Source organism: Mycteria americana, chromosome 3 (assembly GCF_035582795.1).
Source record: "Mycteria americana isolate JAX WOST 10 ecotype Jacksonville Zoo and Gardens chromosome 3, USCA_MyAme_1.0, whole genome shotgun sequence".
In the NCBI taxonomy this organism is placed as follows: domain Eukaryota; kingdom Metazoa; phylum Chordata; class Aves; order Ciconiiformes; family Ciconiidae; genus Mycteria; species Mycteria americana.
This window is the reverse complement of record NC_134367.1, coordinates 116,645,707-116,673,316: the sequence shown is the minus strand read 5'-3', so window position 1 is coordinate 116,673,316 and position 27,610 is coordinate 116,645,707. Positions and strand designations below refer to the sequence as shown.

Sequence of the window (27,610 nt, the reverse complement as noted above, 5' to 3'; positions counted from 1 at the left end):
CCAGTTTCACAGTGCCATTCTGTAACTGTCAACACACTGCAGCTCTAAGTGGGTGGCCTGTGGGCTATTCTCAGAGGAAAGCTGGCTGCGTCTCTGAGCAAGCCAGTTTCCAACACTTGCTTCCTAGGCTAAGGAGGTATGCCTGTCTAACATTTGCCCCTTACTTCCCACAAAAGATTTATTCCTGGAAGTCTCAAGGAACTTGGCTAGAGCCAAGGTATCAGATATTAAATACAAGTCAAGTTCAGCAGCTTCTCTACTTCAGCCTGTGACCTTAACCGATAATTGTTCTTTCCTTCCAGTATAAAAGCATCAGCTGTCTTCCTCTCATTGCTTTCACCATCTTTAATACCAGCAGCAGCATTCTTCACTGGACTGAGTTGGCCAGACAACCCACGAGAACACGAATTGCGGACTGCTGGCTGTTTCAGCAGAGGTCAATACTGTCAGGTCTTGATCCATGCTAATCCCCTTACAGATCTTGGAGGTCAAGATGAAGGAAGCACATCAATATCCTCTAGCACCACACAACTGTTCTTCTGCATTAAAACTAACTCCCGGAACATCTCTGATAAATTTAATGGCTAAAAGGACGGTTTCCCCTGTGTTGATCACAAGAGCATCTGAGAACTCACAAGAAATTTAACACAAATTAACTTCCAAGCCCTTGTCACCCTGAGCAAAAGAAGCTCTGAAGTGGCCAAGCACCCACATGAGACTAGCTCCTTTGATCCTAACTCCCTGCCCCATGGAAAAGGCAGCCAGAGACTAACAGTATTTCAGAGTAACAGAAATTCCTGTTACAACAGAAATTCAGAATTTCCTTCCCTCAGCCCATGATTCCTTGCCCCAACTTTAAATGCATGGGTGTCCCCTACCCATTGCTTATATTTATCACCCTTCTCTTCCCTTAAATCTCACCCTCCAATATAACAGAAAGGGATTGCTCTATTCATATTGCATTGAGGCTGTCAAAGGACCAAAGTCATGAGGAAAGCCTGGCTTTCAAATAATTTGCTAAGGCTTTTTTTGTTTGCAGTGCTTGGTTGGGTGTTTTTGGGTGGTGGGAGGGTGTTGGCCCAGTGATACAACTCTGTTAACTGAGAACATCATCACAAGACTATGTTTAGTTAGTGCTCTTCTACTTCCAGTATTGGCAGCCAGTCTTTTGCAGCACTGACCAAGACAGAAGTCCTTTCAATCAGAAGACATGTAAAACACTTTTAAGCTGTGACAAGGTCATGGCCTGAGCACAGGCAGGCATTTGTTAATACGCAAGCTAACCTTTAAAGCTACAGGTTTTAAGTTAAGGAGATAAGGTTCTTGCAACATTCACGTGAAGCCAGAGTTCAGTGGCCTTTGACCACAATGTTCCATTAGAGGATGAAAACCCCACAGTAAAGAGAGGACAACTCTCTCCTGCTTTTGTTTCTAAGCAGAAATAAAACTCCATAGAAGTTTCTCAGTTGATAAACTAGAGAAGGCTTCTGGGTAGAAGATACTCTTTCTGCCCTGACCCAAGCTCCCACATTTCTTTAGAAACTGGTTATGAAATACCATCCATTTTCCTATTTTAGGAAAAAAGGAGAAACATTGGAATTTTCCATTAAGTACTTCCATAAATCATTTTCCTTTCTCATTCTTTCAGGAATTTCAGAACTTACTGTATAGAGAACAGACTTTAGAAAGATAAGATTTAGCCAGATTAGAAGCCTGTACTATTTTACCTCTGCGTTGGCACAGCAGAAGCATCACAGCATCATGGAGTTGATGCAAATAATGTCGTTACAGGCAGTACTAGTTTTAGCGTCAGGTCAGCTTCAGTGTTTTATATGAAGTAGCAGGCAGCTCCCAAATCACATTTACATTAGTAGTAACTTCAAGAACAATGTCAAGACTATCAGTTCAGAAGCAGCTTAATATAAATTCAGGATATTCTTACCTGCAAATGTTGAAGGTCGTCTTCCTGAATATTCTGGGACAAGTTGTACACCTGCAAGAGACAGTAAAAGAATTACAGTGTAACATGAAACCACTACCTTACATTCATGTAGTCTTTTTTAGGTATCTTGAGTATTTTTACTCGCTCCAGAAAAGTCTAGCTACCTAAAAGTCAGCAACTAGAAAGGTGTCACAGAATGCATTTCAAACAAAAGCCACTTCCTTTATATAAAGTGCTAGGGACAAAATCACTGCTGACTACCCTAATCCTTCTTACAACAGCTTCTCTCCAAGGAAGCAAGCCATAAAGGAATCGGAGAAGACTGCTGAATGCTTCAAATCACCACATAGGTGTGAGACAGGAGGACTGAGAAGGGCACATCTGTTTGTCATCCTCAAGTACAAGTGCTCTAGGATTCAGTGATCCAGCAGCTGTATCTCCAACCCAGAAATGACTGGGTAGTTAGTTCACCACGATTTTTTGCTTTCAAATCTTCCCAGAGAAATCTGAATTTATCCAGGGAGCTCATGACTGTTTCAATAGCATGAATACTGAACAGCAGTAAACTCGAAGATGCATCAATAACCCACAACTTATCCTAACCACAGGAACAAAACAAAGCCACACAAACAAACAAAAAGCCCAGCAGAAAACAACCCCACAAGGCAGAATTAGTGTTCTACATACTCCTGTTAATTTCATGTTGTAGCACATTTGAAGAAGGTCACTTGTCATCCCTCAAAAACCTGCTCACTTTTGGCACATTTAAGGCACAAGCTTAAAAATAGTTTTGGGCATAGCACAAGAGAATTGTCAGAAGTCTAACAGTAGCAGCAATTGTAAGCTTAGCTGATCACAGTGTAATTTCACTTCAAATGGTATCTAAAGTCTTAAAAAAGATTCTGCAACACATCTGTACAGAAGCGGTTGCTACTTTGACATCTTTTTTTGGGATTCCCCAGTTCCATCAGCAATTTAACTCAGCTTGGCCTTGGATAACCTCAATTCCACAGAGAAACTTATGCAGTATACTACACTGAAAATAAGACATTAAGTACGAAAGCTTAAATGATAGTTGGAGGAAGATATGCAGGTGAACTTTCAAACCATGGCTAGAGAGATATTCTTTGCATGTTCAGGACAGAAGGTTCCTATAGCTGCTGCTATTTGCCAGCACAGGTATTCTTACCTGGACAGAACTTGTCATGGTGCTCAGAGCAAAAACCGTTGCACAGTCTTTGATAGTGGATTGGCTATCAAAGGCACCTTGGGTATCCATGAGTAGTACAGCAACCTAGAGAGTTTTAAAGAGCAGCAATACTTAACCAAATTGTTAACACTTTCAAACTCCAGGCCATTGGGATAAATTCTGTTTCAAGTACAGCAAGTCTCTGCCCTTATACATACTTATTAAACCTCAGTCAGCTCCCTGTGCACACGCCTATACACACCTACAGCTGAGTAAGCAACAACTAGAGGGCCATGTCATCAGCCTTAAGTTCTTAGCCTTGCTACATTAGTTACCCTCTCCCACAGGAACAGCCTCCCTCAGCCCAGTAGGGGTACAGTGCAGAGTAACAGGCAGCTCTTATTCACTGGAAGAACTTCAGTCTCAGCTGACAATCCGGCATAGTTCATTAGAGCTAAGAATGAGATGGTTACTTTTAAAAATATATCTATCTTAAAATAATAATTTTCAGAAGAAAACAAGATAATTGATACTGACTGTCTGCTGGAATGACAAGGAATGAAGTGATCTTAATGATAAAAGTTAGTCTGTCCAATTCCCATCTTTGGTATCTACTACAATTCCCTTCTCTTTCAGTTAGAGATGACTGACAAGCAAGAACAAGTGAGTGATTTGTCCCCAGAGCACAAAGAGATCCTTGCAACTTAACTGTTTTTTAGCTAGAGAACTGCTTGGTTAGCTGTGAAATTTGATAAAACTTCCTGCACACCCCTAAGCCACTATCTGTTTAAGATCATTGTCCCATATTAATCGGCCATCAGATGTTTCCTTTGCAAATGCAAAGGATATGAAAGTTAAATAACTAAGAGCTTATGGTTCAGGAGAACATGAATAGGTCAAGATACACCACCAGTATTGTGGAGTAAATATTTATTAACAACATTAACACTTTGTTTCAGCATGAAGATAAACACCTACAACCAAAATTTGTAGTTAAACTGACTTAGAGTTAAAAAAGATGCACCAGCTTTAATTAGATCAGAGTTAGAGCCTTTTATCCCACCCAAGCCTTTTTTACAGACCACCTGTTAAACTATATGGAAGGACCAGCTTCCACTAGAACAGCTACAAGCTAGAACACATTCTCACCTCCCAAAAAACAGTGTTTGTTACACAGCTGTTCTTATCACAGCATTTGTCTACATATGGTATTGATAGCCATCACAGTTTTACAAGACAGGATAACCCACCCATCAGCCTGGACAAAGTAGACTTTGCCAAAACAAAGTAGTCTCAGAATGGGACTATTGTTGGAGATTAAATCTTACAACCCAGCAGGAAAATTCATATTTGCACTGATATAAGGTTTCTAAATATGTTCTGCAGCTACTGAATGCAAAGGAAAGCAACTGATGTTTGAACTGCCTCCATGAAACCCATGGCATTAAAGGTATACACACAGAGGCAAAAATCTTTACATACACCTATTTAAGTCAAGCACTTACCTTTGTTCCATTGGGTTTATCAATTACAAACACTTCACTCCAAATCTGAATGCCAGTGGTTTCCCGTTCACATCCACCTCTCCATGTAAACCCAGTCAATGGCTCAGTATTTCCACCTATCCAGCAAGGAGAAGTCTACAAAACAACAGGAGAAACTTATTTAAAACCAAGGACATTTTTTTTTTTAACATGCTATGTTTTAGCAGATTTCCACATTGTTCTCTCATTTTCCTCAAAGCCAATTGACAACACTACACAAAATATTAAAACACAACGCTACTCTGCTGTGTTTCAAGGATCATCCACAAAGAAACGTTGTTCAAGTCTACTGTATTTCAGCAGTTGCACAATTCTTCAGACACTGAAGAGTATATGTGCTCAGCTTTCAAGTCTCAAGCACTCAGAGCTAATGAGAACAGCTCAGTTTTGTCCATCGATTCCACTTCACACTCATGCTCTTCTCTCACAGTTGAGAACTTAACTCGAACACAGTTGTAAATAGCATGTATTTTAACACAGAAACAGCTAAACCTCTCCAAGGAACAAAAAACTGATCTTGACTTAATCGTCTCCCTTCCCCCTCACAAACAGGTCAACTGCGGAAACTAGCTAAGCATCTAACTAACACGGGCCAGTACGACTCCCAGCGCCAGCTTGCAGAAGCCAAAGAGAACAGGCAAGGACCAGATCATCTACAATCTATACTTGTCACTTACAAAATACTTTTTCCTAAGTGATTAGGATTCAAGAGAAAAGGTCACGTTGAGAGTTTGATACATGTCAATCAACCCATCCATATTAAACTTTTATTGGCACATTGCCCACTATCAGAGAGTCAAGTACAGTTTGCAGCTAACATTTCTGGCTGATGGTACTGTAACGAGGTCTTCAGTCCTCAAGGACTGGCAACACAGGGAACAGTGGCTCTCGCAGAAGAATCCAGCTGTTATATGAGCACATTTGACCCAGAAATGTAGTTTATGTACTGGGCAAGTAAGGAGCATGAACAGGCACCCTGAGGAAGTTTCACTGTGATAGGTTTATATATACTGAAATCCTACAAGACAGAAGTGATAGGCAGACAGTAGTTTAACTGATGAGGGGGCTTAGAGAAAAACCTTTTTTTCACAGGCTAGAACACAGCATGCTGGCAGAACAGAAAGAGACATTTAATGAATTTGCCTCTGACTACCCAGAGAAGATTACCAGCCAGGAAAGTGTGCTCTTTGAGAAAGGTCAAAGGGGAGACTTCTCAATTCACTAGGCTATGGTCTCTACTTTGCTGACTCTGCACTGGCAGTTTTCAGAAAAGAGCGCAAGACATCTCTTCACATCTCAGAAAACAGCATGAGCACCCTGTTTCTGTTCTGTACAGAATAGAAATACTTACTACAAATAAGTGAAACTGCTTATTTCTAAAGGGGGATGGGGAAAAAACCTGCACACATTCCTTATGCCTAGCAGCATGCAGAGCAAGCCAGACTAAGAGGGAAAGGCAATCAAATAGTTCTCCACCAGCATTCTCCCAAATGCTAAGTGCACACTATTCAGCTCTGCTATTTGGATCAGACATGGCGAAAGTAAATGAGATGAGCAGTTAAAATTCAGAAAGTGAACACAGGTATCCAAGTGAAGAGAACTAAAACTCTTTACAGGTAGGTTGGTTGTTGGGGTTTTTTTGTTTTGTCATGCACATACACCTCTACCAGAGAGAATAAGCAAAATCTGAACAGCTTTCCCCTGGAGTTTTTTTATTGCAGAAGATGCTTATGCATCTGACCACTCTAGAAATCTAAGCTCCAGGCCTACTTTGGGCTTCTGTACACTCCAGGAAACAGTTTTGCAATGCTGAATCATATTTCACAGGTATATGTCAATGGACAGTAGCTTTCCACTTTTGAAAAAGAATTTGCTACATTACTCAACAGTATGTTCCATTTGTCATTTATACAAGAATACTTTTTCCCAGCTTGGTCCAGAAATTATCCTTATTTGTAACAATTCAGACAACAACCACACAAATCTTTTGACAAGAACCTCAATGAGCACTAGATATGACCACATTTGATTTCGTATGTGATTAATGTCACAGGAGACTTTGGTGTCTTAACAGGCACAACTTCAGCTGAAGCTGCTTCATCTTGTGGATGATGCACTTAAGCCTGTCTCTGACTAACCTTTGCATCAGTTTGAAGCACTCCTAGCTTGTTACCTCCATCTTTCCTTAGTTAAAACTCAGTATTTTAACAGTCTCCATCCATCCAGTTGGCTTGAAAGATATTCAAGAGATGGGAGGAGGAAAAAAAGACTTTGTTCCTACATGAAATCAAGCTAGAAGTTGCACTACAATTTTGTATCAGTCACCTAAAAGATAACCTCTCTAAATGTATTCCACACTAAGGAAAGGACCAATGCAGCTTTATTCGCATAGTGCCATTAGTACACAGTGCACCCTGCAGATTAATACAAACTAAGAAGGTTATACTCCTGTAAAAAAAGCTTTTATATCTAAATTTACTAGTGTTAACTGCACCCAACTCTTAATAAGGCTTAAACTGCCACAAAGATCACAGGATCTTTGCAGCAGCTTGCTGAGTACGCAACTGCTGCTGTTTTGTGGTAGATTATCCTGTTCCATGTCAAACGAGCAATAACAACACTAAGTATCAGTGCTTGAAATGAGATGCCCACCTCCCTGAAGTTAGTGACCAATCTCAGCCATGCCAAAATCCTACCTGTGACTTCAATTGGCACAAGTGAGATTTTTAGAATGGTAACTTTTCACATGACCTCCAGCTCTTGGTTTAAGACAAGAAAATGGGATTCTGAAGTATCTTGGCAAGTTTTTCATCATGTGTGTTAATATCCACAGGGGAAGATATCCCAAAATTGCTTTATTAGTGTATGAACTGAATGCAGATGCTTTAGTATTTTGTGCAGGATCCAATATTTAGTTCACAGAACATACAGACTTGTAATTAAGCCTGACTGAAGATGGAGCAATCAGACTAGAGTACTATAAAACTATACCAAGGCCTCCCCTCCTGTACTGAAATTTGCATAAGCATAGAGGATACCATTTAACTTGATACAATTCAGCAGTGCTCAAAAGAGGAGGGATTGCACTTATCTTCTCTCATCCCCAACTCCCATCAATCAGTTTGCAGCAGCTCTGATGCTTGTAAAGCTCTTTCCCTAAGCCAGTTTACATCACTGAGCTGGCAGGAAAACAATTTGTCAAAGTGCAGTGTCTTCTGATGCATCATTGAGTTGGATCAGCTCAGCTAAGGGCCTGCAAGCATTACAGCTTCAGAATGCAAATGCTTGGCCAGAAGCAGCACATGGAGAGCAAGACCTCTCTGCTTTTTGGTAAGAGATAGTTTTTACAGTAGATGGCCAAGTTTGCCTTCATCTTCAGTTTAAGTGAAATAAATGGTATTCTGAAGGACACCTATAGAAAATGAAAAAAGTGATTGCACAATAAAGGGAACAGAGAGGCATGATATTACACCAGGCTGAAACAGTATTTCAATCCATTTTGCTTTATGAATTTCTGTTTTATTTCACAATCTGAAAGTTAGAGTATTTGCTTAAAGCCCACCCCTTCTATTTTTGGAAGGAACTAGCACTACCTCTATCCAGCCACCATCTAGCTCAGATTGCTATAGTTCTTGGGAGTTCAGGTTTTTTGTTTGGGGGGGGGGGGGGGGGGGGTTGTTTGTTTTTTTGTTTTTAATATAAACAGGACACTAGAGAGGGTTTATATACACACACAAAAGGCCATCCACTGAACAGCTATATCAATGAAACATTTATTCTTCCATAGGTTAAAAGAGTCTTAAGAAGTTGGGAGCACCAGCTTGCTACTCTGTATTCCTCCTACCATATCCTCAGTGTCTTTCTTACAGAGCTCTTGGCAAACAAGTGAGAGGAATTCAATAGCAGGCGCTACTGGGAGTGAGAGAAAGGAAGTCTTCATCTGCCAACTACCAGCAGGCTCTTTGCAATATTCCCATATTTCCTGTAACTGTAGGGTTCATCTTGATTTCTCCTCAAGCCAGCTAGCACAAAGGTAAAATAGATGCAGTCGTGGCTGGTTTCTGCTACCATGAATTCCAGCTCCAAAGAACAGTGACCAAAAAAGGAATCAGTTCTGTTTTTTTAAGAGCTTCAAAAAGCAATAAAACACTGAATTGTCAATATCCACTATGCAGATTAAAAGAAACACACCACAACCCTTGACAGGCAGATGTGTATGTTCACAGGAGGCCCTACCCCACATCAGCCAACAGTTCAAAGTATAGCAGACATAAGACAACACCAGCCAAAAGCTACAAACTAAGAGAAGGTATTAAATTTTGGATCATGCATTCATTAACCAATGACTTAAAAGGATTTTTAAAAGTTCCTGGACTATGTTCAGAGACATATTCCAAGCAGCAAACAGGAGACTTTCTCCCTTTTGCCATACCTCATATTTAAGCAGATTTTGTCCTCCAACAGCTACCTGATAAGATTCTTCTTTTTGCAACAATGGGTAAGCTAGTGCTACAATATGATTTCAGGAGATCAAGTCAAAGCAAGATTCCTCCAAGCCACCACTTGGATGAGCCCTTCCCCAAAGCCCAACTAGAAGGCCACCACACTCCCTCATTCAAGTTCTTCTCATGCCCACTTACATCAGGACACCAGTAAGTTCCCTTGATAACTGTAATAAAATTTATATTGAAAAACTGTCACTTAAATACACTTCTTCACAGAGTAGCTGGCTTCCCCACCCCCAATAAGTAAGAAAAATTTGACCTGCTATATTTATGCTCAAGTCAACAAATACAAAGGTAAATTACTAAAATACCAATTACTTTTCTCCTGCAGGGAAAATCCAAATTACTCACCCTGTTATACATGTATCTAAGCATGAAGTCCAGCAGAAAAGATTTTCCTTTGCGGAAAGCTCCTGCTACAGACACAACTACTATGTTAAGATCTTTGATGTGCTCCTGAAGCAAGATTTTTTCCAATGCTTCTTCATCTAATTCAAAGTTATGGTCATCTTCATGAGCAAGAACAATCTGTATGGGGCGTGGCTTATCCAAATCCACCTCGTCATCCGAGTCTGGCAGGGCATCTGAGTCAGGTAGGGCATCCTCCTCCTCCTCTTCCTCATAATGCTTACCTGCAAATTGACAGGTTACAATACATTAGTAAGTCAGAGCTTTGTAACTCCTTGTGATAGAGTAAATAGGAGTGCTGATGAGAGTCATCTACATTAATAAAAGTGACTTCTTTAGACTTTGTTCATAATCCAAGTCTTAAGTCACTAAAAAGCAAATGGGATTTAAATTTTAATATTGTGCTGCATCTGTGTGCAGTTGTCTGTGTCCAACCCACTATCCAGAGAAGCAATTACTAGTTGTCATTCAGTGCTTGTTGATAAAAACCATATACTGTATCTAAACCCAACTGAGTTTAGCAATTAGTGTGTGCTTTTTTTTGCCATGAAAGAATGTGAGTGATGTGTTTAACAAGCTCAGACTGTATTTGGGTTGAAACTTAAAGGTAACTGTGTTGGTACTTTATTTCAATTAATGTGCTTAAAGGGAGGAACTTGCATTTAAAGCGAGCTGTCTCTTTTCATAGCACACAGGTTGAGCTGACTGTTCTCCCTTCCATGTTCTTACACTGCAGAACAAACAGGTCATCAGCTGCTAGCTGTGTACTTAGGGGAGGCAGGAATTAGCTTTTCATTCTACCTCATCCTTTAAGAAATGGGTTATTTAGTTGAGTTTGTTCAGTTGAAATATTGTTTGTACATACACAAGAAGCTACTGTTCTCAAAATCTGGCTTAGCATTTCAACAAACGGCGCTTGTTCTGGATACTTAGCTGATGAGTGTCAATAGTAGTCCTGCTGTAGTTGTTGCTGAGTGGAGTGAAGAGATTATATGTTAACTGAGTGGTAGTATCTTCTTTTGGCTATATTTGCTTCCATTCAAGTCTGTCTGTTTCTGTGTCTTGCTGTACAGTATTGCTTCTCTTGTATCTCCTAGCCTGTTGGACCTGGGTCAGGAGGTGATTATGCACAGTCAGAACTGTGCATTAGCTCACATGCTCTAATTTAATGATTCAGGTTGGAAGACGACAAAATGGAGTGGGGAGTGATTAGTGAACAGCCGTAGTAATAGGCCTGAATGGATGGCAGACTTCAGGGGCAAGTCCCGTTGATGATCTTTTTGCATCAGCTCCAGCCAGAGTGGTAGATATGACTGTAGTCTGGAGTATGTTAGTTCAGTAGTACAGAAGTTCCAAAGGTCAGATGAACATCTTGAAAAAAGAAAAATGTAGCTATGGCTTTCTGGGCCTGCAACATTGCACTACGAGCTCTAGTGCCATATGCTTTGATAGATGAGAGCTTTTCTATATGTACTAAAAGCCTGAGGTTGTCTTCTGTGCACATGGGGATTTCTAACAGCATTGAGACAAACCCTGTGAGTGAGTTGGATGAATCTACTAGCCTGTCTTTAGTACTCTGGCAGGAAGCAGCGTTGCCTTGCTGTTCTACATGCAGTGTACGGAGCCATCAGCCATGCCTCTGAAACAACCACTTTCTGGGTGTGAATGTATGGGGTGGATGTGCTGGCTCCGTAACCCCATTACTGGGATGGAAGTGGACTTCTCAAAGTGTCACTCAAAGACACTATAAAAAACAAACACCACCACCCACCTACCCCCAACCAAAAAAGTCTGTTGCTTTGGTTGCCTCTGTAGCAGCACTGAATGAGTCGTCATGGAGACCTGTATAGGGAGGCTGCCATGAGCTTTGCAAGTCCAAATTACTATCCAGTTGGCTAGAAACACTTCAGTGTAGGGGTGGTCATTCTGTGAACACCACCTCTTCTAAAGTTAGTCCTCATCCATTCCTATGCTTGATTTGCTGAGACTGGACTATTGCAAGAACCTAGAGCAGTTTGTGGTCCTTAGACTGGGCTTTAGGACAAACTCGCTTAAATTCTGAGTTTCAAGTAGCATACTGGGACCATGTTCTGGGGCAGGTGAGGAAAGGCGGGGGGGGGGGGGGGGAGTAAGGAGTAGGTCTTCATGTTCTGAATTTCATTAACTCCTGGCCTGACTTGACAGTGCTATCAGCACGTTTATTTTATGAACTACTTGCAGAACTCACTACAATGCTTCCGTAGCTTTTGCAGAAAACCAGACTGTGAAGTAGGACTTCTTGTCCTGACCATTGTTTTAAGAGACTGCTCGGAAAGTAGTTTTTAGAAGTGGAATGTGATCCTTCTGCCCAGGATGTTGAAGCCTTCTAGAAAGGCTTCCAAAGTACTCCAGTGCTGCCTGACACAGTGACCAGCCAGAGTAACAGGGTAAGCAGACAGAAGGTAGTATAAAGGACCAAAAAGGTTGTGACATCTGCCTAGGAGCACGTGACAGGCTAGTATATGCTGATTATGCTGCTGGGATGAACAGTAGCGCTTGTTCTACAGTTAACATGCTTAACTTGTGCAATGTCTGTCCTGGTAATTGCTAACTAGTTCAAAATCTCTTGAAGGGAAGGGTGTTCTCTGCAACTTGAGCATGAAGTTACCAAACCAGCTCTTCTGGATGGATCAAGTTTCCTTCACAGCTGTCAACACTGTAGTTCTCCACCCTCTAAAGTGCTTGATTCATGGCAATGGTGGTCTTTTCTGTAGGTAGATTGGGAGCTTTCAGATATATTAGGCTGGCTAGTAAAAAATAGCCCCAACAAACCAAGCTGACCCAAAACAACCAAAACACCCAACTTGATGCTCTGGACTTGACTTTCCAATTTCTGCTGGTAAGTGAAATCTAATTGGAACTGAATAGGGCCTAAAATGAATCTTCTCTCCTGTCCCCTCTGAGCTAAATGAGCTCCAGGGGTGCAGAATACTATTAACAAGATGTTGTGATCTTTTAACAGGCATATTGTGTGTAAGCTCTTGATAGTACTATCTACTTGTGATAGGAAGAATCTGCTTATTTAGAAATAACTAATGATAAAAGACCACTCTACTTGTTTGTTCAGAAAGCCTCTTGGCTTACAGAGGCTTTGGGTAGCTATGCTCTGCACTGGCGGAAAGATGCTGCTACAACTTGTTCTTTGAGGTCTGCTAAGGTTCTGATGACTTCCAGGTAGGAAAAGGTGGTTAATGTCAGGCTCCAAGTGAATGAAGAGAAGTTGCAGATGTTGCTTCAGACTATTTTACAGTCTACCTTAGTTTACAAAACCGACACATTACTGCAGCTGAAACGAAGTATGCATTTAAAAGAATATAAGGCTGTTTTAAGTAATCAAGTTAAACTTGTTGTCTGGTGAATATGTAGAAGCAGAGGCTTAGATACATTGTGTGAATATCTGTTTGCTAAAACACAGGTGTCTCTTCTTGGAGCTACCTAATCTTAATGCTTTTATCAATAGGATTATTCCCTTTATGTCTCTAGGCTGTGACACTGAAGGCTTTCTTTCTGACTGTCAGAATCTTTGTACCTCACCTGGGCTATCCTCCCAAGTTTTCTGGCCTACAAAGGATGCTACCTATATGTGGCAAAACCTGTTTTGTAAACTCTTTCAAAAAAGAGGGGTTGTTTAATTTCTGGGAATACAAAAGCTTTAGGCCAAAGGTGAGAGTGTTTCTTCTGAAGTGGTGACCAGAATTGTGTCAGTGTAGTTTGTATAGTTTGGTGTCCTGTTGACAGCTTTTCTTTTTAAAGTTACTCTTTCCAGTTGTCAGGCCTGCTGGTGCAATTGAATTTTTTGGCCTGCTTTGTCAACCAGTTTGAGTTGAGATGATGCTAGGCGCTGTTTTGCACACCCACTTGGATAACGTTGGAGTTTAGTTCTAGCTGCTTAGGATTTAAGCATTCAAGTTTGCTTTCTGGTCAAATCAAGTACTATACTAGCTTAATATATTCAAACCAATTTTTTTTTTTTTAAGATTTAGTGCCACTGGCCTTTGAGGCAGCACAGATTTGATGCTTGGAAATGGAAACATCCTCTCGGATTTGCAATAAAGTGAAATGCTGTCAGAACTGAAGAAACAGCTGCTGGAAAAACTCTAGGGTCACCATGTTACCAGTTTTTCAAGTTCATGGCAATAACTCAAATGCCTCGTTACATCCACAAAACAGAGTGCGTTGGAGCACTATTCATAAGTCTTTTGCTGAGGATGGTATCTAGGATGCAAAGTCTGGCAGGAATGACTTGTCAGGTCCTGTGGGTATTGGCATGGTCCCTGCCATGAATGAATTAAACTGTGGTACATTCCATGGTGCCTCATGACACATCCTGCAAGAGAACACTGCTTCTGGGCTGCTTCCACAGGAAGCATGGGGCCATGTAACATACCTGCATGCAATGCATCAAGTAACTGGAGATGGCTGCTTCTTCGTCTTTGTTAAAGCAATGCTTGGAAATGCAAGCATGACTAGCAGTTCAGTGTACTTAAATCCATACAGTGATGTTCCCAGATAAGTAACTGCTAGGAAGGTGCCTCAATCAGGTTTGTGCACATGGGGTTCTGAAAGAATATGGGAAAATGTAAATCTGGAGTTGGAGGCAATCCTGTAAGCAGAAAACCGCTTCCAGATGGAAAGAATCCACTTGATAGGAAAAGGTGGAATCAGGCCAGCGGTAGAGTTTGTTTCTGCTGTGGGACAAACTTCAATGTTGTGGTACTTGAACAAGAGAGGAGACTTCATATTGGACAGGTCAGTTTGTTTGGTTTTCTTTTAGGCCTCTAATGCAGTAACTCCTGAATTCTGGAAGTCAGGAAAATAGGATATTGGTACTATTGTGCTGTATGTCTGAAGGGCCATGTTACCTTAATTTATTATTCATTAGTAACTTAAGTCTCATCTGAGTTATAGTTCTTTCAACAACTGGTTGAACTGAAAGGGTACCGATTCTTAAATTGTGTATAAAATATTCTCTTAACTCTTTCAAGAGTTGGTACTTACTGTTATTAAATCTTGCTTAATAATGTGTCATAGGAAGAGTATGAAGTCTTGTACATCTTGAAGCTGGTAGTATTAATATCTTGTTTGTACAAAAACCTGCACTTTGCTAGAAGTCCAACTTTAAATCAAAACTTCTGGTACCCCTAGATACTTCAGCTCTCAGCATCCCTGAACTCTTCTTCCTGGTACTCTACAGACACCACACATTTGTGTCCATACAAAAGCAATGTAAGTCTCCCCCTCATAGTTCAATACAGATGCATGATAGGTTCCCACACACACCTGAATGGTAAAGCAAGCTGAAGGAGGCTGTACTAACCTCAAATCATCTGGCTTGAAGCCTTGTTCTACCTCCACGGCTTGAGGGAGTTCACAGGTTGAATCAAAAGCTTAAAATAAGTTACGAGGGAAGTGCTGCACCACATTTAAATGTAATGCATACTCTCAGAGCTTCACCTAGGAAATTTTTCTCAGAGAGAAAGGAGACAAACTGTTTAAATATTTCTTGTTTTGGTGTAGTGAACTGAAGGAAGTGTAGGGCATGTGTGAACTGAGTTCCAGAGTGTAGAAAAAAAAATAGATTAACCTTCAAACCTTATTTGGACAAGGTAAAAAATCTGGCACATCTACTGAAAAAAAAAAAAATCACTAGATTTAAGTCACAAAATTGTCCTCCCTTTTCTCCAGCAGTCCTACTCCATGCAATAAACTCACATGCAAGACCCACATGAAAGCTATGGGGCTGCCACAGACCTTATGCATCACTGCTTTCCTATTGCTGACTAGCAAAACACTGCCAAGTAGCTCATTTTAAGGCCAGAAATAATTAAATGTTTTGAATATTGCAGCTATAAATAGGACTGATGAGCTAAGTTCCAAAGACTTGTTTGGATATCCAGCAAGACTGACAGAGGAGTGGGGGGGGGGGGGGGGGGGGGGGGGGAAGATGCATTTAACTCTCTCTGTTCCTTCAGGGCAGTGGGATGTTCAGGGACAGATCTAGAACTGTTATATAAACAGTGAGCAGAAGCAAGAAGTACCTGAAGCTACAATTCTGCCAGGGAAGGGGATAAAGAAGATATTCTGATGACCTAGATACCAATGAAGCATCATAACTAATCAAACAATAGGCCTGTCTACTCCTAAGTGCTTTAAATTGCTTCTCTGTTGAATAGTCTGCATGCATCCAGGAGCAGACAGCTCTCCCATAGCTATGCAAAATACTGATAAGCTGGCGTTTTGCACTCTCCATTTAAGGGGACAGAAAAGAGAGAGAGACTTCATTATAATGAAGAGGTGCAGCAAAAAAGTCAACCCTCAAATTCAGCTATTTTCAGCAAATGCATACAAGTAAGAGAATACGAATAAGCAGAGACTAAGCCAGAAGCAGCACAAACCCTGACACAACCTAGTAAATAGCAAAAAAAAAAAATTTATATATAGTATATGTATATAAGGATTGCTTTTCTGAAAGCACATCATGAACTTCATAAGAAAGATGTTTCTCCATAGCTACAAGGAAAAACTTGCAGGGTAGGGATAGTGACAAAGCATGCTTCTCATCCTTCTTCCACTCTGCCTAAAAACCACAGCTATTATTAGCACACTCACTGAAGGACCTAACAGGATCTCTACCCACAGTAAGGTTTACCAGTACTCTTCCAGCCCCCTCAAAGAATGCTGCCTTAGAATACTAAGACTAAGGCAGATGAAAGCATTAAAAGACCTCTTCCTCACCTTTTCTCCCCTTTCTTACCCATCCCCCAGGTTCCTGAGGATGGGAATGAGAACACACCAGATCTGACAATGCCCTAGTTCACTATGGACTTTGGAAATGGCAAGTGAAAGCTTTTCATGAATGCTGCAGGCTAACTGGATCCTTGCAGGCCACACAGATTTAAACTAGGCAGACTTCTGCTCGTATTTCAGAGGGATTTTATTTAGGGTTGTTGCTCACCAAAGAAGATTCAGTCAGTATTTTCTAATTGGTTTAGGCCATAACTACATTTTATGTACCTTGTATGTACTCCTCATGTCAGCAGCTGATAATTTAAACAATGACCAGCTAACTCAAACCAAGATTTTTAGTGAGAAGTATGGGGAGAAAAGAATAAGGCAAGAGATGCCAACTGCAATTACCCCGTGTTTGATATGCAGATTAGCAGCCAGAATAGGTTTAGTCACCCAGCTGCATCTGTACCACAGCCACAGAGGAGCTCAGCAGCAAGCAAAGCAAGTGGTCACTTTTGCTGTACAAGGAGGTATGCCAGAGGGCCAGTTTTCATACTCATTTCCAGGATAAATAAGTTGTCAGTAAGGAACACCAACAGGTTTAAGGAAACAGAGCAAGCTGAAGAGGCATTAATTTTTCCTTTTTGATCAAACCATGCTTCTAACAGTCTGAAGCTTCTAAGCAAAAGTGATCTTTTAGCCCAACCTCCAGTTTACACTCAGCTTCCCACCTCTCTTTAAGCTCCTGCAACTAAGAGAGCCTCCCATCCAGCTTTTCCAGCTCTGAACTCCATAATTCTGTTTTAATAAAACAATACAAACATTTCATTTCAAAGAATGACAAGTACAGGGAGAGATTGGGTTTACCTTAAGAAACTGCCTTCTCTAGATCACATAGCTAGCAAAGCTGATGTAGTAACTACCTTCAGACACCTTCATGGAGTATTTAAATTCCTCCTCCACTGTTCTTACCTGGTAGTGTCACTAACACACCCACCAGGTGAAAGGGAAGTGTGACCAGGGGAAACAACACATGTCAACACAATTAATGCCCAGATCAACAATGTGAATCAAAAGAGGAAAAAAGCCCCACACAAGTCACATTTGAAACTGAAACAACAACAACAAACAACAACAACAACAAAAAGATCACATTTTGCATGTGTTCACTCTGTCTTCACCGGAGGAAGAGATTTTTCTCACACAGTTACGACAAAAGTAGTTTCCGCCGCAGTCCCTGCTGCTACGCACATAGAGAAAGAAGCCTGGGCTGCCATTTCACTTTCCTGCAATTAACCCATGATAATTGATACAGTACCTAACCATGACCATATATTTCAGAGCTCTGCACCTACTCTCCACAACTCCTGAGTCTCTGCCAGGCACCATTGCTGTTGCTTGCACAAAAGTCCCTTGCTAAGGCAACGCTCAAAGTACATTTGTTCTGCCAACAGGACAGTGCCAGTAACTGCCACCTCCTTCTCTCCCCTGTTGCCTCTTCGAGCCTGTTTCAGTAGCACAGCTGAGTTAACCACCCACTCACACAAAGGCTCTCCCACTCCTTCCCATTTCCAGCACCACACGCTGCCTTTCCTACTAATTTTGCCACATATCCATATGAGAGTCAAGTCAGCTAAACAAACCAAACCAGCAGAAAAAGGAATGCAATACGAACAGTTTTCTACAAACTGTATCGCCTCAATAAGAGTCCAATGAGCACTAGAGCTGAAGACAAACAAAAAGCAGAGCTACACAGCTTCATCTGCAGGGCACAGGGTCAGTTCAATTGTACTGCTAAACAGTACAGGACTGCTGCCCTCTGAGTTGGCACCACTGTCCCAGGTCCAGGCACCAACTTATCTTGAATAAACACAAGGTGATGTGCTATGCACTCTACAGCCTCTGAAACAGCTGCACCAGCACAATTGAGGGGGAGGCACAAGCTGCTTGATTGGGCCACTGGTGCCAAAATAAAAGTTCAGCTTTGTGACTACAACCTAGTTAAGCTGGAAAACTCCTCCTGACTCTCAGAACTCACACGTACAGTTAAGAAGCGTGTTCATGTGGAGACTGACTTAGTGACATGTGATAACACTGCGAAGATGGATAGACAACTGGGATGTAACTGGATCGGACTGTGTGTTGCCAAGGATTTGTCTAGATCTGAAAGAGTTCAGATTTAGGCTGGGCTAGCCAACACATTTGTTAACCTTCACTTAACAACAAGGTTTCCTTCCTTTGTAAATTGAGGTTAACACTAGTTTCAGTTTTGTCAGTAACATAGGATAGGATGTGTAACTGGTGGGAAGACCTTGAGCTTGGCATAGTCCTTCCTGCACTAGAGGAGCATTCCTCTGAACGTTCCTACTGAATACACTGTACCTGCTAAGATCTGTCTCTACTAAAGAGTAGATTAGAAGAATTTTGATTTCAAAATCACCAGATAAGTTGTCATAAGCATGCTGTAAAGCACACTTTAGTAGCTCAGTTCCACACAGCGAGCACCGTCATATCAGTTCAAAGGGCTCAAGGCCTACCTACTTACCTAAGCTTCTTTAACATCATTCACAACACTTGTTACCATAGAAACCTCAGCCTCTGCTAGCTAAACAAGAGTCTTAACAACTGGAGCATTTTTGGTTTTTTAAACAGCATTCTCCTGGGACAGCAAATGCCATTGTTATGTGTATGCTAATGGCTGCTGGCCAGTGAAGCCCAGTGGTGAGTAAAGCACTGAGGGGGAAAAAGGAGAGTAATCCCAGAGGTAAGGCAAGCCACACAATCCTCCTGAAAGGAAGAAACACAGAAGGGGAGCTGGTTACTACTGCTCTTTACATCAAGTTCTTGGACTAGTCTGAATACATCTAGCCAATCTAACTGCTCTTCTACAGGACAACACACCATACCATATGTTGAGACTACAAATGGTTCAATATCCATCTTTCACTTGGGTGGAGAAGGAAGAGGAAACTGTCTGAAGACTGTATGTTTAACACCCCCCTCCAACCAACAGTTTAGTCTTTGTAGATCGTATTTATTGTCCTTATTCTGTGGATCCATGAAATCTTTCCTTACAGTGTATAGAGGACAAACACTGGTGAGAGAAGTCTACGTTTAGAAGATGAACCCAAACAGAGATACGTAGCAGCCTGCTGCTCTTTAAAGCTCACAAATGATTAATCTAGTCAGTTCTAATGCACTACAGAAATAAGAAAACAGCTTAGACTACAGAACAGCTCAGTTTGATATTTGATTAATGAAACAGTGATATGTCTGCAACTCAAAGTACTTAGACTGAATGTATTCTTAGAGTCTCAGTCTATCACGAGCCAACTTCCAACCCCTTTAAAAGCACCAGATTGCATTTTAAGGGTCTTCTCAAACAAGCAGGATTCCCAGTAGCATCTGAAGGTTCTACAATTATTTAATCGCATCTGCTATCTAAATGTTCATAGTGGATAGCATGTTCATTTTTCCATTGAAAAAATTAAGCTTAATAGCAGAAGTTGCATTTCTTAATGCTCCTACCACCATTATTTTATTTTGAAATTTTTTTTTTTGCCTTTTAAATCTCAGAGCATAACATGCAGTAAGTTTTCAGTAGCTACTTATTTCTATAGTACTATAGTATTAGCTCTAGAAAATACCCCAGTTCTGTGCCCCAACCCCCAAAAGCATTACTTACTGCACTTTTCCAAACAATTTCTGTACCAAGATATCTGACATACTAGCATTTAGAAAGATTTTTTTTAAGTATTTTGTACTTCATTCCCTCCCTTATCCCCAAGACAAGCTTAAGACTTTGTTGCTTGGAAGATAAGTGATAACTGCCTTGAAGGCAGCTTTAAGGCCATGTTTAGAATCACACTGCTGTCATTAACAAGACTAATTCCTTAGTATCAGTTCAGAATTACAGAGTATTTAAGAAATTATTTCTCGTAAAAGCAAGACGACTTCTTGTTTTAAGAAAGTGATTTGGTTATATGAAGAACCTTAACCTAATTTTCTACAGCAGTCATTTTCACTGCTATTCTATGTCTAAGCAATACATTAAAGGAAGCCAAGCTTCTGCCTCCATGCCTAGAAGCTCAGGTACTTCGAGTAACTGTTCCTCCCCTGAAATCAGTACTGTGATAATTCCATATTAGGCAGAGGATTGACAGACAGTACCTTTCATTTCCCAACTGTTTAAGGTTCCCCGAGTAAATCACACTACACAGACCAAGATAAACAAACAGCCACAAGCAAAAGCCAGAAGACCCTTTCTTACATTTACCTGAGGAGCCGAAAATGCAGAAGGGGTTGAAGAGGGGAGGGGAGTAAGACATAGCATGCAAGGTTGCAGGCAGTAGTATCGTAGGACTAGGCTTACAGAGATAGTTAAAATAACTGCACTTATTCTTCCACTCAGCAGTACCACCCTGTTTAAGAAGATAAGAGGTGAGAACAACTTTTCCAAGTACACACAATATACAAGAAGTAGTTCTAACACATCGATACAAGCAGACGACACATGTTCTCCAACAGGTTTCTATAATTTTCAATCCAAGTAAAAAAAGCCATGTTGTCCTGGAATCATTATACAACACACATTGCTCAAAAGACACTTCAAATATTTTACTGAGACCAATAAGAACTTGTAAATTCAACATGACTACCTTTAAGGCAATGGTGGGGAAAAAAAAAAATTATTATGATTTGACACTAACTCCAGACTGGAACCCAATTCTGATCTCACTTGAGCAACAGCTGCATAAGAGCAAATTAAGTTCTACTTTCAAATATTAATTTACTGGAAATTATGTTCTACACTCCATGTCTGTAATCTGTACAACATTTTATTAGTTCAAGTCTTCAACTCTGCTGCCTTCCAGGTTTTGGCTTCTATTCCAGACTTTTAAGAGAAACCTGCCAAGACTTGCAGTAGCACACAAACCCCACCTTGCCATACAGAAATCACTGGTATGTAGGGCTAAAAATGCAATCAGTCATTTGCTCATCGTCTGCACTGCAAAATAAAGCTGGAAATACATCTCGAACACGAAAAAAATATTAGATGAGACATCTCCCCTCCTAGCAAAAGCGTATCAGAATATCCCTCATACCATACACAAGCTGTAAATAGAGGCCCGGTAACCGAGCTGTAAGCTGAGTCCTTTCCCAAAAGGCACTTTGTGCAGTCATACAGCTTTGACAGTTCACTTATCTATTCCTCCAGGATACAGAAGAGCAGGGCGCTTCTTTTAAAAGAAGCTAGTCTTTCATAATTCATTTCTGCAGAGGCCCAAATGGACTTCTCTTTCACATTATATTTGATTTCCTATTAGCCCTGCTCATGAGTTCATCAAGCTGGCATCAAACAGGAATTCCAATACCCAGCTTACCTGCATTCACTCAGGTAACTTTTGTCAGACTGTCTTGGATGCTATATGCCTCAGTAATGCCATCTTTGGTGTCAAACATTCTGCTTTAAGTTTTTCCAACCTTAAAGAGAAGCCAACTACTAACCATTACAAAATTAGCATAGCTATTTTTCCTGTTTAGTTAATGGAAAAGGGAGAAGAGACTTATTTAGCTCCACAGATTATACTGAGCACAAAGATCTACTATTCTCACACTAGAATGAGATACAAACTAGTCTTGTTTCCTCAAGGAGTAATGTCCCCATGGAGCAGCTGGAATTTTCAGTGATAGACTCCAGACAAACTAACTAGACAGCTTTAGGATATGTAAGCACATGAACAACCTGCTATGGAGGTAATTCATTAAGTGAATTTACCAGCTATGGCACTGTAACAGCCCATGTACGCTCCATCCCAAATGCAAAGGGGGAGGGTAAGCTCCTTACTTTGCTGCAGAGCCAGAACTCCAGTTAAACACTAACAGGTAGTTACTTGCCTAGCATTAATTTATACCCTAGATCATCTCCCAGTAACTCGTTTGTACAGTTACAGAATACAATGGGTGTTACCTTCAAGTCTTAGGAGATAAATTCAGTCAAATAAGAATTAACAGTGGGGGAGGAAAGACAGATCTTCAAATTCCTCAGATTTCATTCTGGGTTTCTTAAGTGGGCAGAGGATCAACTTCCAAATTTAAATGCCTTCTGAGTTCCTCCAACTTTTATATTGAATGTGTTTCAAAAAGCATGCTTAGCAAGCACATAAAATCTTGCTTTCCTGGAAGTGAACACTACACAAAATATATTAATTTATTTCAGAAATAAACAGAAGTTAAAGGTCAGACAAGTTAGCTACCAATGCTCTCAGAACATTAGTCCCTATTACATATTAATTTGCCACTAGAAGTGACTTGATTATAATCCTTGTCCTAACAGACATCACTCCTTTCATATCAGTCATTTCTTTGTAGATAACTGAAATAGCAAACATCAAGCTGAGTAATGTTTTCACATATATTTCAAACTTGCTCATCTGTTTGTTCTGGTGTTTCAGATACAAACCTCAACCCCACAAAATGTATTCATGTAAATCAACTCCCTACACAGCACTATGACCTCAAAATCAGCTGTAGGATAAGATAATATTCTTCATGTCAAGAACAACCTTCCAAAACCAAAGAAAGCTACTTCCATCTTTCCTCCAGGACATCTCAAGTTCAGGTTGCTGACAATGTTTTGAGAAAGAGACCCAGTCATTCTCCAGTAAGAGTAAAGTCTTAAGAACCAGTGTATGTAAGTACTTATGAAAACTTCAGTTGTTTACAAGTGACAAATACAGCAGGCCTGCCTATGCAGAAGCTTAGAAAATATTTTTGTGCCTTGTTCACCTTAGATAGTCGAGATTAAAGACAAAACCTTAAAACACTAATGATTTGTATAGTAAATTTGAGAATTTAATGCAGGATTTAGCAAAAAGTTGGAAAACTGCACTCAAACTGGCAGCTTGCAGATCACATTGTAGACACAGCGTGCAGCAATGGTAAAAAACAAGGAAAAAATTCAGCCTGATTTTAAAGTTTAAAACTTCCCATTCGAAGACTGCCATGTCAGGATCAAAAATCATCCCCAGGACAGGGCCTGTTCAAGACTGTAGTGCAGTAACAAAAGCAACTTCAAACTTCACCTTACATAGAAAAGTTAGATTTAAGTGAAACTTGGCAGTTTTCCTTATGAATGTCCTTGAAACAGTTAGGAACTTTTACAGACTGTACTAAGATGTACAACAGCCTACTAACAACAGCCACAAAGTTAAAACTAGTTTTGGCATACTGATGAAATGAAACCTGCGATCCAGCTTGCGGTAGAGACTAACAACCCTGTGGTTCGCTACCAAAACAAGAACACCACAGACTTTAATTTACCTGCATTTCCATCTGCTTATTACATTTGTTTTTGTAGTTGGGAAAAACTCAAAGTCAGAGAGGATGTGATACTGCCATCAGGAGATAAGTGCTCTCCTGTTACATGGGAGGAAAGTCCCCAGCCCTCCTCCCCTCCAACAGACCAGCTCTTATCCAGTCTAGCCAGCTTGAGGTAGTGTCCCTATCCTTATTAGAACAAGAAGAGAAAACAATCCCTCATCTATCACAGTATCTTGCTCCAGTCAGTGGTACTTTACTAGCATAGTCAGTAAGCAAACATCAATAACTGATTTTTAACCAAAACACAGGGACTGCAGTTGGCACAAGGTACCTTAGAAGTATCAGCACTCCTGCAAGACCTGGGTTAAGCATTCCTGTCCATCCAACATGAACAAGAGCTGCTTGGCCTCCTAAACTAGGAGACACTGTTGTATTTAAAGGAATGCTTTTATGATAGTTCAAGTAAAACTGTTCTGTGCTAGAACTATTTCAGAAGTGTCTTTAAGTTGCAGGCAGGTGAACATGAAAAGAATACAGCCTTCTTCAACCCCACTCCCTGCTTTCAAAAGAATTCTAGTTGAAACACCACAGAGCTATTGCTATTATTTGAGGAGGAACTGTAACATCATTAGTGACTTTAAGGTAAGCTAGAACGTAACAGCTGTTAAGCAACACTTAGTAATGGTACAGGAGGAGTTATAGGCCTCTCCTGTTACATTTCTCTTCTTGTAACTATTCCAATATACCACTCTGCTTTATTTCATTGTACAGAAAGGTACTCTGCAGGCAGGCACAGATCATCCATAGCTGTATGTGCAGACCCTATCAGTTAAGTTGTTCCATGCCTGAAGTACACAAGCAACTTAATGACATGTGCATGTTTCCACCATTAATGATGACCCAGCTACCTTAAAGGTCCTTTATTACAGGTGTGCTGGCGTTTTTATGACCCTGAGAAAGTTATGCAATAATCTAATGCTTTGAGATTATTAAACTACATAGTGGTGAAAACACGGAGAATCATCAAAGAAAATTCAGTAGTGCTGCAGGGAGGGGAGAAACCAGTACCCAAGCAGTAAAGCAGTATCATATCCTCAATTTCAATCTCTGGACTCTTTTAAATTATTAAAATTGCAATGCTGCCAAACACAATCAAACATTTCCACATGCTCCAAAGCGGTGCCTTTTCCTCCCTATAAAAAAAGTCTGTAGAGTAGCCACTCCACACCCACCAGTTTATAGTGTGGTTAGATTTCCCAGTCTCTAGTTGGCTTACAAATGAAGCAATTGAAACGAATAGTGGCACATGGCATCTGCTAGATTTTGTGTAATCATGCCCAGTCCAATTGTTCTACTTCCAAATTAAGTGAGAGTTATACAACAAAGATTTTAAAATAGTTCAGTGTTCTAATGCAGTGCTAAAAACCTCACATGATTCAACTTAGTGTTCAAGTCAGTACAGTCCTCACAAGTCCCAGGTCCCCCCTTACAGAGAGTATGGCAGAGAGAGGGTTACAAGTTCTCAGCTTTTAAGCTATTCTTGAGAACCGTATTTAAAAAAAAACATACTGCGCAGACTCCAGCACATGCGAGGCTAAACACCAAGCCAGAGACATGTCCCATCACCACCACAGAATATATTACAAGCAAGAGCAGCACTGACGGTGGAGCACACCGGGTCCATATGGGGGACGGTCCATATGAGGGATGAGCCACCTCCTTCCCCGAGCTGCCCAGTGCTGCTCCCTTCGCAAGTGGACCTGGCTCCGAGGAAGCAGGCGCCCTGCGGGCTGCCTCGCTCTGGCCCCGGGAACGTGCCGGGCGAGCGGCCCGGGGGCCCCGGCGGGCGGCACCAGCCATATTCCGGCCCGCATCCCCCGCTCCTCACGTGATGTACACACGGGCGGGCGGCGGGGCAGCCCGGCCACGCCGCAGCAGGGAATAAGGTCACCGACCGCCGGCCCCCGGGCCGCACTCACGGCCGCCCCTGCTCCGCTATGGGCCGCCGTCCGCTCAGCAGGAAGCCTTGGCCGCGCAGGGAGAGCGGGGTCACTCCGCTCGGGAGAGAGCAGCCGGCCGAGAGGAGGGGCCGCCGCGCCGACTCCCCCACCGCCCCTCGAGGGCAGACGTCGGGGCTGGCGACCGCCCCCGCCATTTTGAGGAGGGGGGAGACACGGGAGCCTCCCCCGGCGCCGTCCGCCGCCAAGCCCCGCCACCAAGCCCCGCGCCTCCCGCGGGCAGCCCCGCGGGCAGCCCTGCCGCCGGCCCGCGGCCGCCGCCGCCCGCCCAGGGGCGCGCGTTACCTGCCAGGTCAGGCCGTTGGCGGGCCGGACCCGCGCGCCGCGCCGCGTCCCTTTCCGCCATCTTGTCCGGGTTTAAAATTAACTCGCCGTGACGTCAGAGCTCCGCCGCGAGACCTTTATCGCCCGCCGGCGGCGGCGCGCGGGCAGGGCGGGTCCTAGCGCCCCCGGCTGCCCGCCCGAGGAGGGGAGGGGTGGCGCACGCGCAGCCCGCGCCCTGCCGCTCCTGGGTGCGGCGCATGCGCGGTCACTCGCGGTCCGCCTGCGTCACTGCGTTCTGTCGGGGCAGCGCGCTGTGGAGTTGGTGCGTGGCCCCGGGCAGCAGGGGAGGGCGATGGAGTCCCTCGCCTGCACCGGGAGGAAGCCTCTCCTCCGCCTGAAGGGGGAGGCGAAGTCCCACGCCGTGTGGGGGCCTCTCGCTGCTGCGGGAGAGACACACACACACACCCACCCGCCCCAACCGGGCCCTGCTGCCCGGTCTAGCCCCCAGGCTGAGGGGTGGGGTGCCCTCCTCACGGCCGTGCACCCCACCGTCGAAATGGCATGGAGTATGCGGGCCTCCAGCGCACTGGGCGAGAGGGGCCTTGAGGGGCTTGGAGGGCAAGCTGGGTGTTTGGGACAAAGGGATGAAAGATGGCACAGTGGGTGAGGAGGCCCCAAGGCAGTACAAAACACTTCAGGGTGAGCGTCCCTCGGGGATTCTTCACTCGTCATCAGCTGGCTGCTCCCAGCACAGGTCACTCATGCAGAAAACGCAGCCAGCCAGCCACCAGTGTGCCACCAGGCCCATCCCTTAGGGTGACCTGATGGCATCCACTTCTATCTGCACTGTGCTGTCACCCTGCTAGACCCTCACTTCCCTTTTCCTGTTGGGCCATGGGGACAGCCGGGAAAGTGACCCAAGCGCTCTGCATTTCTGGCAGTAACACCAGCTCCTCGCTCTTGAGTTCTCACTCGCTGTGGCACTGCTGCTGCATTTGGGCTGGAAACACACAAAAGGACAGCTCTGAATCAGAACAAGACATACAAGTTCCCAAAGGACCAAACATTCCTGCTGTTTCTGGGTTTTGTAAGAGTCCCGTTCCTCTAAACCCAAACTGACCTTACTGCATCCTTTTAAAAGGCCAACTGTTAAAGCTAGGTGCCTTCACTGCACAAAGGTTTTAGGTCTGTGAGGTTTCCTATTGCTAAAGGTCATGTAAACCTCCATAATCAAATTGGTCGGTGTGACCTTGTCACTTGTTATGACAACACATTTGTCTGATAAATCAGCATGTGAAATGAGCAACAACTTTGCAAAAACCCACCTCACCATGGTAATACACTCTGTAGAAACCATTTTTCTCAAAGTCTTGCACTGTTCTAACTTATTTGGTCCAGGAAGTGCAACTTTTGAGTGACAGCAATCTAAAACACAAGCAGAGTTTGGTTCTGCCTAAACAGAGGCAGAGGGAAAGCTCAGAAGAGATCTTCAAAGCAAAAATTAATGGGCTGTCATGGCACCTGGAAGTGCTTTCCAAAGCTTCTCCAAACCCTGCTTTCAGACCTTTACTACTGAGGTAGCACATAAGGGTCTTCCTAACATTGGGGTCCATTACACTTGGTGCTGTGCTTACAGTGGCAGTCCTTGC

The 27,610-nt window shown here is 42.4% G+C and overlaps 1 protein-coding gene across 3 annotated transcripts in view; it reads right to left on the bottom strand.

The window, feature by feature from the left end:
• The window catches only part of ATL2 (atlastin GTPase 2), a 39,959-nt gene extending 13,791 nt beyond the window's left edge, over positions 1–26,168 (bottom strand). Inside the window, exons 1-5 of one of the 3 annotated variants that reach the window (XM_075496744.1) lie at positions 25,983–26,168; positions 9,532–9,812; positions 4,637–4,771; positions 3,132–3,236; positions 1,943–1,993 (exon numbers count right to left, since the gene is read on the bottom strand). In XM_075496744.1, coding sequence (XP_075352859.1) covers positions 1,943–1,993; positions 3,132–3,236; positions 4,637–4,771; positions 9,532–9,812; positions 25,983–26,043 — 633 coding nt within the window. In that variant the 5' untranslated portion in view covers positions 26,044–26,168. The remainder of the gene's footprint in view (positions 1–1,942; positions 1,994–3,131; positions 3,237–4,636; positions 4,772–9,531; positions 9,813–25,982) is intronic. The other 2 variants (XM_075496743.1, XM_075496745.1) reach the window with 2 other exon arrangements.
• Between the last annotated feature and the right edge of the window lie 1,442 nt (positions 26,169–27,610).